Raw genomic sequence first — 14,570 nt, 5'->3', positions numbered from 1 at the left:
TTTATGCCTCTGGAATCTGGGAACTCAGGTCAGGAATAATGTAAATGGTATAAATTAACGCAAGAAGAAAAAAGTAGTCACTCTTCTACTAAGATTAAGGCAAGCGGTGGCTGAAACTAGTAGATGATTTCTCACATAAAAGAAGCCCCTGTGAAATGGCAGAGCAGGACTAGTGTGGTGTGCCAGTTCCTTCATCCCGTAGGTACTCACGCTATGGCAGCCTCCAGCTGTCAATCAGACATGGGGAAAAAAAATAAAAGAAACAAGATCACTTCTCTTCCTCCCTCAAATAATTTACATTACTCTACTGACATTTCCCAGGGGTGAAGACCATCCAGGACCACAGCAGGCTAAGTTTTCTAGTACGGATATTTTTAAGGCCAAAGAAATGAATGGATACACACACACACACACACACACACACACACACACACACACACCTTTGTTATCTTTCTCCAGCACTTTAATTCTTTCTGTTCTACCATATTGTTCTCCTTCATACTGTTGACTAATTCCCTTAGAAAGAGAACATACTATATCCAGGACCCAGTGAGAAAGATACCAACGTTCACGTATACTCAAGTCCCTTCTACAGTGTTTGCAAATAACACACATTTGATTTCCTGTATCGTTAAATCATCTCTAGATTACTTAAGTCATGTAAATACGTGTGATACTCCATTGTCTCAGTAATGCAAGAGGAAACGTTTGTACATATCCAGAAACAGATCCTTTCCCCCCACCATTTTCTTTTCTCCTGTTAAATCCACAGATGCTGGCCTCAGCCACATGGAATTGACTGTATTTTTCTCTTTGGTAATTTTTTCTGCAAACTATAAGCTCCAATAGGGAAAGAACTATACCTTTTTTCCACTTCTATAGTTTCTGGGAAAGTGCCCACAGCATAGAAGAAATGCAATAAGCATTAATTGAATAAGCAAATGAACTGTTAACTCAAGGCTGAAAAAGCATTCTAAGTGACAGATTTTAATCAAGTAGATTACATAAATGACGCTTCATTTGCATTTGCTGGTTTAGGAAATAACATCTTCAGAGGAAAAAAAAAGGCTAAATTCTTTCAGAATTACTAATTTTTTAAAACCTCCCTCATCTAATTCAAATCCCTTCCACAAGGAATCCCAATAGAACCATATGTGATAACCTTATAATTCTTCCCAGTCTCCAATGATATAAGGAATGTTACTTCAGTGTGCGCAGTATTACCAAGAAGTCATAAATTACAATGTAGTTTAATGCAGTAATTATTTTAAACTTTAAAGATAGATGCCTGAAGGCAAGTGCTATGACGTGAGCTAAAGTCTCATCTTTCTAGTAAATGGACATTATTTGTAAATAGAAAACTACAGAATACCAGAGTACACCTAACAGGGACATAACCATAGGGGAAAACAGCTTTAACATGTTAGATGAAGTTCTTCTGGGTACCACCAATCCAACAAGAAGGGCTTAAGAGGTCAGCCACTTCAGTAGTATAGAGGAATTTACTTTTGATCCCTCTGTGTATGATAGTAAAGGTCTCAGTTCAGGTCTGTGATCCCACTGTTCTTGGCACCAGGAAAATGAATCTATCTTTATTCCGAGCCTGGTAAACTATGCTGGGATCAACAGGGATATAGAGTGCTCTGTGATGAAGGCGAAGGCTCTTGAGCAGTATCACAAGACCCCCACCCCAAGATGTTAAAACACACAGATGCATCCACGCCTCGCCCAGCATTTTGGAGTGTTATTGTCCTGATGGGGCAGGACGGGGGAGGGGGGTTGGGGAGGAAGGGGGAACGTAAAGTGGTAGCCCAGAATGTAGAACTGCACCAAGCTCAAGGTTCTGCTCATTGCAACATCATCTCTTACATCAGGGCCAGAACCTTATAGAACAAAAGGCAAGCAAGGGATCAGAGCTGACACCACAGACCATAAAGTGGGTCCTCTGCTACCCGGAGAAGTGTGGTGCCGCTCCGCAGAGCCCCTTCCCAGTCCAGCGTGGATCAAACCAAGCAGGAGCAGGCAGCAGAAAGCAGGAACAGCACGTGTCCCAGCACCCTACATCTGTCTTGCTGCACACTGCAGGCTGCGCCATGCTTGCGCTCCGTGGCAGCCTAAGGAGGCTATCGCAGGCTCTGGTGCATCAGGTAGAGGCTACCGGTTGCCAGCGGGGAAAGTGGGCAGAGCTGAGTGGGGTACTATAGTACTGCACATTCTGTTAGCGCTTGAGGCTGTTGCCAGTGGGATGTCTCAGTTCCCAGGTACCAGCATGTTGTGGCATGGGAGAACCTTGTCAGTTAGGACGGGACTGGAGCTTCTGGAAACTGGACTAAGCTGTGATGAGACCGTCACTAAAGGAGCCCACCATTCAGCCCTAACTGTTGAGCACAGGCTTATCCAGGGAATAAACTCAGTATTTTGGTCCAGACTTTTACTTACCCTAGTGGAGGAAGAAAAATCAGGTTAGTCTCGCCTAGAACCAAGTAAACCCTGAAGAAGAGACTAAAGGCTACTCATCCAGTGCTGTCCGCGCAACGTCACCAATGGTCTCCTTACGATGTTTCTCTGACTTTGTTTGGTTTTTGATTTTTAAATCAACGTTCTTTTTAATGAGTCAGTGCTGGCAAGATCAAGTCTTAAATTGGACATAATGAAGTCTATGACTTTTCCCCATTGTAATTCTGACTCTGCAACAGAAATCTGGGAAATGATTTTATCTAGTCACACACACTTCCTCCTCTGGATAGGTTTCCTCCTGTGTATCATGTCCAGGAAATAATAAAAAGTCTGTGGCCTTGACAATTATTGCATTCTCCAAATACACACTCACTCTTTGAATCAACCTATAAAATATTGTGAATGCCATTGGCCCACTTCCTGGGGTTTTATTCATTTCTAAACTATAGATAATAAGCACTTGTTCTAACAATCTCATTAGTAGATTTTGGTTCAAAGCACACACACAAAAAAAAGTCCATCAAATGCAGAGCTGCCTGCAGATTTTTATAGGAAGTTTACTGTTTTGAGCAGTGTGGTGGTTTGCATAAGTATGCCCCTTATAGACTCACATATTTCAATGCTTGGCCCATAGGGAGTGGTCTTATTGGAGTAGGTGTGGCCTTGTTGAAAGAAGTATGTGTGTGTCACTGTGGAGATGGGCTTTGAAGTCTTACATATACTCAACCTATGCCCAGTGTGGCACAGTTTCCCTTCGATGACTATGGATCAAGATGTAGTACTCTCAGCTCCTTCCTTAGCACCATGTCTGTCTAGATGCTGCCATGCTTCCTGCCATAATGACATGGACTAAAGTGTAAGCCTCTGAAAGTGCAAACCAGCCCCAATTAAATGCTTCTGTATAAAGTTTCTATGGTCATGGTATCTCTTCACAACAATAAAGCCCTACCAGTTAGTACCAGAAGTGGGGTACATCTCTGTTCTTGGGATATTTTAGCAAAGAATTTGGTTGCATTTTGCCCTTGTTCAAAAAGATTGCCTGAGGCTAAAGTGAAGAGTTCAGATTAATTGCCTTGGTAAAGGAAAGCTTAAAATAGCCTAGAATAGACTCTGTTATATGTTTACTAATGTTCATTCTTATAAAGAACATTTTGATGAAGTGGAGCAAGCTGAACAAGGAAAAATACAAAATGTATGAATTCTAGGAGAATAGGAACACCAGGAAGTGAAATAGAGCTAACTCCTGTGTTCAAGGGGATAAACAGATTCAAGATATTAAATGAATACAGAGAGTAGAGACCTCAATGCAAGATCCCACACAGCTAAGTTTCCATCTTGTAAGAAGGAATTAAAGAACAGTTTAGGTCCAGGCATGGTGGTACATGACTTTAATCCCAGCACTCAGGAGACAAAGGCAAGCAGATCTCTGAGTTCAAGGTCAGTCTACTGAGCAAGTTCAAGAACATCCAAGCTTAGGAAACCACAGTATCCAAAAAGTTGGTAAAGGTGTAATTGAACGAGGGGGGCATGACCCAGCCCGAGAAAGCTGCAGAATTTGGCAGCTTTGACCATGTGGTTCTGGTTTCTGAATCAAGAATAAAAGAAAGAGGTTATAGAATCTCCGTCTGCAACTGAGGAAAGTTTCTGAGTCCAGGTGTATGGCAGGGGTTTCTCTGCATGGAGGCCAAGAAGGGCCATTGTTTGAAACTGTAAAGATGGAGCCCCCAAAATGTTATAGATGCCTGAGCCATGGGATAACCAGTGAAGAAAATGGCTAACAGGGAGAGGAATCAACTCAAGAGAAAAAAAAAAAAAAAGTGTGTTGCAGTCAACAAAACTGAAAGGAGTTGGAGATCCAAAGAGTACTTTGACATCAGACATGGAGATGCTGAGTTTGGAGTTTGCCCCACTGGGTTTTGGTCTTGCTTTGGTCCAGTATTTCCTCACTATGCTCCCCTTCCTATGTTTTAGAACAGTAATTTATATATTGTGCCATTATATGTTGGAAGTAAGTGATCTGGTGTTTTTTATTTTTATTTTATAGGGGATTATAGTTAAGAGATTGTATGAATCTCAGAAGAGATTTTGAACTTTGGACTTTTAAACATTGTTGAGACTGTGATAGACTATGTGGAAATGTATTTTACATCATGTTATGGCTACAAGCCTATGGGAGCCAGGGAGTGGAATATGATGGTTTGAATAGGTATGGCCCTCATAGTCTCACGTGTTTGAATACTTGGCTCAGAGGGAGTATCTAGTCTTTTTTGAGTGGGTGTGGCCTTTTTAGAATAGGTGTGGCCTGTTGGAGGAACTGTGCTACTGTTGGGGTGGGCTTTGAGATCAAGCTATACCCCCAACCCATGTGACTCACAGTCTCCTCCTGCTGCCTGTGGACCAAAATGTAGAACTCTCAGCTCCTTCCCTAGCACCATGTTTGCCTGGACACTGCCATGCTTCCTGCCATGATGACAATGGACTAAACCTCTGAACCTGTAAGCCAGACCCAGTTAAATGTTTACTGTATAAGAGTTTCTATACTCGTGGTGTCTCTTCATAGCAATAAAACTCTAACTAAGACAAGCAGTAAGAATATAGTTTAGAGTAGAAATCAATGGAATGCACTGAAGGGAGAAAATTGTATTAAGCTTTAAATAAAGTAGTGTTTCATAAGCAAAAACTTATAAAGAAAAAAAGATTTCTTCTACTACTCAGACTAAGTTGTCAATGTGTATAGTGATTTTTCCAGTTTTATATTCATTTGATCTGCTTTAGCAGATTCTTCTGGTATTATTAACTTCATGAAATTGGTGCATGATAACCCAACTTGAAAATAAGATGGGTTTTTATAGTATGATGTCATACAGTATATGGACACATACTCAAGGTAATTTCCAACAAAGTATTTCCTAGGGAAAAGTGCTCTCAGAACAAAAAGTAGAAACTTACATAGTAAGTTAAAAAAAAAAAAAAAGAAACCTTGAGAGGCATTTCTACCATGTTGATATAACTGAATGCATTAAACTCCATCTTCACTCTATATTTCTCATAAGAAACTGATAGTGATTCCAATTTGGGAAATGATTTTTTAGCATCCATGCTCTATTTGCATAGTTCCCAATCTGTGGGTCATGACCCCTTTGGGGTCACATTTGAGATATCCTCCATATCAGATATTTATATTACTATTCATAAAAGTAGCAAAATTACCATTAAGAAGTAGCAACAAAATAATTTTATTGTCCAGGTCACCACAACATGAGGAACTGTACTAAAGGGTCTCAGTGTTAGGGAGGTTGAGGACCACTGATCTATTACCAAATTTATGATGCAGTTGGACCAATAGCATCCTAGTGCATTGCCTACATTCTAGTTCTATTTTTGCTGAATGTAGGAACAATTATTTGACCTGAATAGCAATTTCTCTTTTTAAGAAAAGTTTTCTTTAAGCTGGGCATGGCAGCATAAGCCTTTAATCCCAGCAATCAGGAGGCAGAGGCAGGCAGATCTCTGTGAGTTTGAGACCAGCTTATTCTACAGACTTCCAGGACAGACAGACATAGAGAAACTCTGTCTCGAAAAACAAAACAAAAAGCAATTTTTCTTTGGGTAAACATGTTCATTGTGTATGCCCAAAGATATGCAGTCTACAAAGTTCTTTCAGATATGAGCTCTACTCACATACACTATGGATTAAAAGAATATAAGGGAAAACAATTTATGGGACTATCACCAGGCGGTGGTGGCACATGCCTTTAATTTCCCCAGCATTAGGGAGGCAGAAACAAGTGAATTTCTATGAAATCTAGGCCAGCCTAGACTACAGAGTGAGCTCCAGGACAACCAGGTCTACACAGAGAGACCTGTCTTGAAAAAAAAAACAAAACAAAAAATTAACAACAACAACAAATCCTAATTGATTCTCTGGCACAAGAGACTTTCTAAGATAGCACTGCCTTAGTCTGGGGCAACTTTCCATGAAGAGGTTACTTAACGTGTTTAACAGTAGACATCTTTGAATCTACTAAAACACGTCTATGGAGAGTTGAAAAGAGAAGTGGAAACAGGGATTCCAATTCAGTGCCAGATTTGATTGGAAAGATGTCTAAGTTCTGCCATCCCTCAAATGCTCAAATTTGGTTTATCTTCCCTCAGGTGTGCTCGTCTTTCACTACTGGCCACAGTCAACAAGAAGGAACATTCTATGAATTTTGTACTTATTACCTTAAGCCCGCAAATGTGGAAGAGTTCCTGTACAATTTTAAGAAAAATGTTCATCTTCGGACAGCTCACTCTGAATTGGTGGGATATTGGACTGTCGGATTTGGAGGCAGAATAAACACTATATTCCATATTTGGAAATATGGTATGAGTTACCCAGTTCAAGTGTTCACTATAGATTTTTATCATGCTACATGAGTCTTAGATGTCTATACATTAGTATAGATACAGATGAAGGAGAATTGTTTTTAAAAGCGTACAGAACCAAAAAGTAAATTTAGGACCATTCTTCTTGGCCCATCTTTTATAACCCTTTTCCAGAATCTAACATTATAGCTGGGAAATTACGAGCTATCTATCAAATCATTAAATTTTAGACTCCTCTTCTCAAAAACTTAGAGACTTATTAGAACACTGATTTAATGCAAGACTTAAAACTGTTCACAAAACCCAATTAAGATGACAGAATGAGAGAAGTATCTGATGCTAGCTAGACCTGGTTATCAACATCTTAGTGGAAACACTTCACACATTCAGGATTTTGTGTAAATGGAGGCTGAGAGAGGATGGCAGTCAACTTTTGACCTCCCCTCAGCTCCAATTAATTTTGGTTCCTTTCTACACCCCAGAGTGTTACAGAAGTCACTGCCATACTACTTTAAGAATTAAAAGAATTTTACTTTAGCATTACCACGTGTTCTCCTACTGAAGCTATGCTGCCTTGAAAAAGGAGAATAAGTCACAAAATTATTCAAAAATGTTGGTTAACTTGTAAAATCTACTATTAATAGACTACATTGGGATTTGAGCATGTTCAGCAAACTCTTAATAATTAATTTAGTGTTTGGTCATCTATGTTCAATTAATGCTCACACAATTCTTTAGTGAGAAAAGATTCATTCTGTGGATGGCATGGGTATGCTTTGGGTTTGGTTGGATTTTGTTTTGTTTTGTTTTTCTGTTTTGAAAGATAGAAGACACCAATAATATAGCTTATGCTTCAAATGTGGTTCATGTTAAACCAGGACCCACTGGAAAAAGTAGTTAAGTCCTGCTTGTTTCACTTTAGGCTGTAAGACGGGTGTTATTTCGTATCCCTCAAATAAACTATATAAATACTTTACCTTAGTCTCATGAGGTCTTTACAATAAATATAGTAGTAGGCTCATACATTGGTAAACATGTCTGTTTCCGTATCTTAGAAAGCAGAGAAATGAATGCTGGGGAGAAATGTTGGGTGACAACAGTAAGGGAATTAGCACTTGTCCTTTGGAAGTTATTTGTTCAAAGGAAAAGATATCAAATACATTCAAGTTTCACTTAGGTTAACATGTATTCAAGATATATCTTGACCATCTACCATTACTACCAAAGTAGAATTTATCTTTCAGCCGATACTGTTAAATAATAAGTCTGGTCCATATGGCAGTGTTAAAAGCTGCAAACCTGAAAGCTGACATTATATTATTCACCATGTCACAGACTGAGAAACTTAGCTCCTGTCCACAAGTTCCTTCAAAGACCCTGTGAAACGCATTCAATGTCAGTGCAATAGTTGTCTCCCTTTCTTTCACCCTAAAGATGAGGAGCAACTTGATGCTGATGTCACATCAGCTGTCCCCAGATCCACAACATGGTGGACTTGCATGTTCTAGGTTAATGAGGTGGGAGTGATCCAAAGAAGCATAGCTATTAAATCAATTCTTTAAAAACAACAACAAAAAAAAAAAAACCCAACTTTTCTTGGTGTTTTTCTTCTACTACAGATAATTTTGCTCACCGTGCTGCAGTATACAAAGCCTTGGCCAAGGATGAGGATTGGCAAGAACGGTTCCTCATACCAAATTTGCCTCTCATTGATAAACAAGAGAGTGAAATTACCTATTTGGTACCATGGTGCAAAATAAGAACGCCTCCCAAGGAAGGTGAGTCTTTCTTAGGCACTGTGAATTGTCATGACTGAAATAGTACATATTTTAAGTTCTAATGTGCTTTGGGACTGAGGGAGAGTCCTTTTTACTTGTGGACATAAGAGATTGCTGAGATAAAACAAAGTGCACCTCTTTTTTTTTTAAGATTTATTATTATACATAAGTACACTGGAGCTGTCTTCAGACATGCCAGAAGAAAGCATTAGATCTCATTACAGATGGTTGTGAGCCACCATGTGGTTGCTGGGATTTGAACTCAGACCTTCAGAAGAGCAGTCAGAGCTCCTACTTGCTGAGCCATCTTGCCAGCCCCAAAGTGCACCTCTTTGTTTATCCTTTATCATCTGTGTAATCTTAATAGCAAAAATAAGTTTAAACATGGACAAGGGGGTTTCTAGGCACAAAATTAATGGAAAATAATACAAAAGTAATTACTACATCTGTATACATGTGTATACATGCACAATCCTTCAAATATGAGCATGCAGAGCAGGCTTCTACTGAAACCAAGTAAATATAAATAGAAATAGAAATTCCTTGGCTATCATCTTTAAAAGCGTTTTTTCCAAAATCTAGGAATCTATGAACTGTCTACTTTTCTGATGAAACCTGGTGGCCCAGCTCTATGGGGTGACGCATTTCAAAGGGCAGTAAATGCCCATGCTGATCAAGGCTACATTAAACTAATTGGTGTGTTCCATGCAGAGTATGGATTGCTCAACAGAGGTACAGCTATATATTTATTTTTAAATTTCCGTGTATGTTGGTGACTTATTCATCTTCTAAGATATATTGTTACAGTTTATATGTATCGACAAGATCTTGTACATTTTAAGTTTTAAGAATCTCTTATTTATAATTATATATATTTATAATTATATATAACATATATAAATAAATATATAACATCTCTTATTTATAATCTAACACACACTAAAACTATTTTGAAATGCTAAACTTCTATTTTTTTTCTGACCCATAAAATGAGCAAATTTTAACAACTACAAGAGCCTCAAGAAATAGTTTATTCCTTTTATAATCCTTTTATTCCCCTAAATATATGATTTTCAGTACTAGGGATTGAACCTAGGACCTTCTGCATGGGAGGCAAGTGCTCTACTACTAAGTTATATTCCCTGTCCTAAGTAGGCTTCTATTGCTGTGATGAAACACCAGGACCAAAAGCAACTTGAGGATGTGAGGGTTTATTTCAGCTTATACTTCCAGTTAATAGTCCACCATGAAGGAAACTCAGGGCAGCAACTCAAGGCAGGAAACTGAAGGCAGAAACTGAAGCAGAAGCCATGGAAAAATGTTGGTTACTGGCTTGTTCCTCGTGCCTTCCTAAATCTGCTTTCTTACCCTACCCAAGTTCATCTTTAAGCCAAGAGTGACATCATCCTCAATGGCCTGGATTTGTCCCCACCAGTCTTTAATCAAGAAAACTGCTCCACAGGCTTGCTTGTGGGTCAATCTGATGGGACACATTTCCTCAGCTGAGGTGCTCTCTTCTTAGCATCTCAAGTTAACAAAAAAAGAAAGGAAAAAGAAAAAAACCTAAAAAAAAAAAAATACTCATTTGTCAACCTGGCATGTAAACACACCATGATAATGAACTTTCCTTTCTTGTTTGTCCTTGTCTTATTCAGAGTTTCTATTCCTGCACAAAACACCATGACCAAGAAGCAAGGAGGAAAGGGTTTATTCAGCTTATACTTCCACATTGCTGTTCATCACCAAAGGAAGTCAGGACAGGAACTCACATAGGGTAGGAATGTGGAGGCAGGACTGGATGCAGAAGCCCTGGAGGAATGCTGCTTACTGGCTTGCTTCCCCTGGCTTGTTCGGCTTGCTTTCTTATAGACCTCAAGACTACCAGCCTAGGGATAGCACCATCCACAATGGGCTAGGCCCTCCCCCCTTGATCACTAATTGAGAAATTCCCTCACACCCGTATCTCATGGAGGCATTTCCTCAAGGGAGGGTCCTTTTCTCTGTGATAACCCCAGCTTGTGTCAAGCTGACACACAAAACCAGCCAGTACAGTCCCCAAGACATACTGTTAATATTACCACAGTATAAAACCTAGAATAACTTTAAAATTCACACAGTCTTTAAAAGCTCAAGCTCTTTAAAATATCCAAAGTCTCTGTGGGCTCTTGTAAAATCAAAAGGAAGCTACTTTCTTATCCTAAGATGGATGAACCAGGGCACAGTATCAATTAAATTCAAAGCAAATCCAAAATTCTAACAGTATAAAAAGTTCAGTGCCTGACATCTGGGATCTATGCAAGGATCTTCTGGGCAGCAAGGGCCCTTGGATGCTCCACACCTCTAGTTCTGCCAACCTCAGCCCACACAGCTTACCCCTTGGCCCACTCGGAACCACAGCTGCCACTGTCCTTGGTAATCATCCCACTCTCCTGGCATCTCCAATATCTCTGCTGCAACTGAAGCTGCGTCCTCACCAATGGCCTTTCCTGGATGCTCTCCAGGGACTCCAGCCCAGCTACACAGGGCCAAGTCTAAGCTGCTCTCCATGGCCCCTGTATGCCCTCAAAACCAGTACCACCTGGATGACCCTTATGCAGTCATTACCAAGTTCAGCTGCCAGCAGGAGATGGAAAGACAACATAAAACATAGTAGGAAGTCATACAGTTTGGGTCTTGAATTCCTTTATCTATCTTACTTTGCTTGACTTTTCAAGTCTGTTTCATTTCTTCATCTATAAAATCAGTTTGACTAGTTAACCTATAACCTTCTCTGCCAAGTCTCTGACTCCTCTGAAATCTTACCACTGAAACACTTAGTATCGCTCTTTTAACTTGAAACCATTGGACTTTTTAAGACTTCGTTTCTCTGTATGAATGTGCAACTGAAACAGCTTTTGATTTGCCTCTGCAGTTCATGTTCTGTGGTGGTGTGAGAACGCAGACGCTCGGGCAGCTGGGAGACGTCAAGCCCATGAAGATCCCAGAGTCGTGTCTGCTGGTGAGCTCTTTCAGGAGGCAAGCGGTATTTTTAGAACCAGCTTGATGCATCTAATAACGTTCTGTGTTTTATGAAATGTCTTTCCAGTCCGGGAAAGTGTCAACTACCTAGATGCTCAGCAGAACATGTTCCTCATTCCGTGGTCATTTTCACCACTGAAATAGTTTCCTAACGACTGTCTTAGGAGCTGATGTGAGATGTGTCAGGGGCCAATGCTTCAATTCTCTCTAGAGAATTATTTCAGCTTTTATTTGAAGGGAGTGGTAAGTTAATTTACTATACATTTTAAAGCCCATTGAGGGCCCTTTTATTAAACCTATCTCTACATGGAAAATAAAGTTCATTTCCCCATTCATTAAAAGTAATTAATTTTAAAATAATGTTACTTTGTCCCCATGAAGTCTTTGAAGACTCTTTGGTTTATACGCTGACATGCCTTATTGTTTGTACTAGTATCTACATCAATGAGATCCTTTGTAACAAAGGATCACTAGTCACTTAGTGATCTAGCCACTAGATCACTTAGTCACTAGATCAAGATCCTTGTTCTTCATTTGTTTCAGAATACCTCTTCTGTAAGACAACCCTTTGTTCAATGAGATCGGATTTCCAAGTTTGTGACCATATTTTTTAAATTATTAATAAATATATGAATCGTTTTCATCTTGTCTTTTTGCCTGAGATGATTTTTGCTCTAGTAGTTTATTTCATACTATCAAATGGGATTCATAAAAATATTAACTTCTTTCATATGAAAAACTATAATAATCTGTGTTGTCTGTATTAATCATCAGTCACTCACTTAGAAAACAATAGATCAGCATACTATAAGTTATAATACCTCAGGTTTATATGCTGAAATATTATTAATAATTTACTAATATTTATCTCAATTTTTTTTCCTATTTAACAAAGACACTTGCGGTATCTTTACTTAAATGAGGTCATTTTAGATATGGAAACATTTGCCCTAATAAAAAATTACCAGAACAGGGTGTGGTGGCGCATGCCTTTAATCTCAGCACTCGGGAGGCAGAGGCACGTGGATTTCTGAGTATAAGGCCAGTCTAGTCTACAAAGTGAGTTCCAGGACAGCCAGGGCTATACAGAGAAACCTTGTCCTGAAAAACCAAATAAATAAATAAATTACCAATATATTCTGATGCTTTCATCATCTTCTTCAGAATTGATGTCATGCATAGAAAGGAATAATTTATCATCCTTATTGTAAATATGCCTACATTAAGGAAATATGGTACTTGTTATGATTTGGACCTAGAATGGTGCCCCTCCACCATCTCATCAGCTGAACCCTTCACCAACAAGTGACAGGGTTACTGAGTGGTGCTAGAAAGTTTACAAAGTAGGGCCTAGATAGAGAAAATACATCTCTGGTCTTGTGTCCTTGAAAGACATATTGGAATCTTGGCCCCCCTCTCTCCATCATTATTTCTTAGCCACCACATAGTGAGCTGCTTTCTTCCACCATAATGTGCTACCTCATGACAGTCCAAAGAGCAACTGTGCTAAGCAACCGTACCCCAATACCTCTAAAAACATAAAGCAAAATAAGCCTTTCTTCCTCTAAGTTTATTCTTCCCAGGCATTTTGTCATAGCCAGCCCTTCTCTGTTCCATCAGCAGTACAGGATCATTTCATCACAACTACACGCATGCACTTAGCCTGTACCATTTGGAAAGGAGTGACATGAGTCTCGCTGTTAGACATAGCATCATCCCACCCCCTGGGCAGGAAGGACAGGCAGTGTCCTGGTTTTTGCTTCTGTTGTACTGGCAAGTATGTGAGGGGTTCTCTATACTCCAATTCCCATTCAAAAGAGGTCCATGATGCTCTGGGGAACTAAGGCTATGGTGCACTCATCCTCACCAATCATGCAGGTCACATGTCTGCAAAAGAAGGACATAGTAGGGTCACCTAGGAGAACCTGGACTGTCGTGACACACCAGGATCTTTTGGAAAAGATGACAATGGTCTCATTTGTTTGTTCTTTTTTGGTCTTCAGTTTGTTTTTTTGTTTGTTTGCTTTTTTTGAAAAGGGGTCTTAGGCAGGCTAGACTAGTCTAGGACTCACTGTGTGGCTAATGATTTCCTCAAGGGCCTATCCTCCTGCCCCTACTTCTGTGCTGGCTAGTTTTATGTCAACATGACACAATCTATAGTCATCTGAGAGGAGGGAATGTCAATTGAAAAGCTGCTTCCATAAGATCTGAATGTAGGTAATCCTGTAGGGCATTTTCTCTATCCCTAACTGAAGGAAGAGGGCCTACCTAGTCCATTGTGGCACCACAGTGGACTGGTGGTCAAGGCTGGTGGTCCTGTATTCTATAAGAAAGCAGGCTGAGCAAGCCTTGGGGAACAAGACAGCAGCCCTCCATTGTCTGTACCTCAGCTCCTGCCTCCAGGTTCCTGCCCTGTTTGGGTTCTTGTCCTGACTTCCTTTGCTGATGGTCTATTATGTGTAGTTGTGAACCAAATCAACCCTTCTCTCCGCAAGTTGCTTTTGGTCATGGTGATTCATCATAGCAATAGCAACTCTAACTAGGACAGCTTCCTAAATGTTGGGATTACAAGCCCATGTCATCATAATTGACTCTTATTTGGTTTGTCTGATTCATAATAGCCTTTAAGCTAAAGCATCATTTTATAGATAAAAATGTTTTTTTTAATCCCCTAAAGAGTGATCTCTCTTCAGTCTAATCACAACCAGCATCTGACACACAAAAGATATTCATTGAACTATATGCCAGACATTACCTATGAGAAAGTCCATGGTTAACAAGACAACATACCTGCTTTCACGTAGGCAGTGTTCCTGAAGAATTATATAAGATACACAGCTAAAGAGCATAACCTTGCCTTGAAAGAACAAAATAGGAGGGCCGTGAGTGGGGTGCCAGGGTCTAGCTAGCTAGGTAATCGCTCTGTGATGATTCTTTATCCAAAGCCAC

General features: G+C 39.8%; 1 protein-coding gene across 1 annotated transcript; it reads left to right on the top strand.

Moving 5' to 3' along the window:
* The first annotated feature begins 1,902 nt into the window (after window positions 1-1,902).
* LOC110293253 (protein NipSnap homolog 3A-like) lies at window positions 1,903-12,223 on the top strand. The gene is made up of 7 exons (XM_021161122.1): window positions 1,903-2,147; window positions 6,613-6,823; window positions 8,445-8,603; window positions 9,186-9,335; window positions 11,515-11,601; window positions 11,689-11,864; window positions 12,165-12,223. The coding sequence occupies exons 1-6, from the start codon at window positions 2,094-2,096 to the stop codon at window positions 11,763-11,765; spliced, it is 738 nt and encodes a 245-aa protein (XP_021016781.1). The 5' UTR covers window positions 1,903-2,093; the 3' UTR covers window positions 11,766-11,864; window positions 12,165-12,223.
* Window positions 12,224-14,570: the final 2,347 nt, after the last annotated feature.

This window comes from Mus caroli, unplaced genomic scaffold (assembly GCF_978045245.1).
Source record: "Mus caroli unplaced genomic scaffold, Mus_caroli_1 scaffold_6, whole genome shotgun sequence".
In the NCBI taxonomy this organism is placed as follows: Eukaryota; Metazoa; Chordata; class Mammalia; order Rodentia; family Muridae; genus Mus; species Mus caroli.
This window is presented reverse-complemented; position numbering and strand designations above follow the sequence as displayed.

Bases quoted from the DNA above. Each gene is read 5' to 3' on its own strand.
- LOC110293253 (XM_021161122.1), top strand. From the start codon at position 2,094: ATGCTTGCGCTCCGTGGCAGCCTAAGGAGGCTATCGCAGGCTCTGGTG. The intron at 9,336-11,514 runs GTACAGCTATAT...TTGCCTCTGCAG, and splicing joins GTATGGATTGCTCAACAGAG to TTCATGTTCTGTGGTGGTGT. The intron at 11,602-11,688 runs GTGAGCTCTTTC...ATGTCTTTCCAG, and splicing joins TCCCAGAGTCGTGTCTGCTG to TCCGGGAAAGTGTCAACTAC.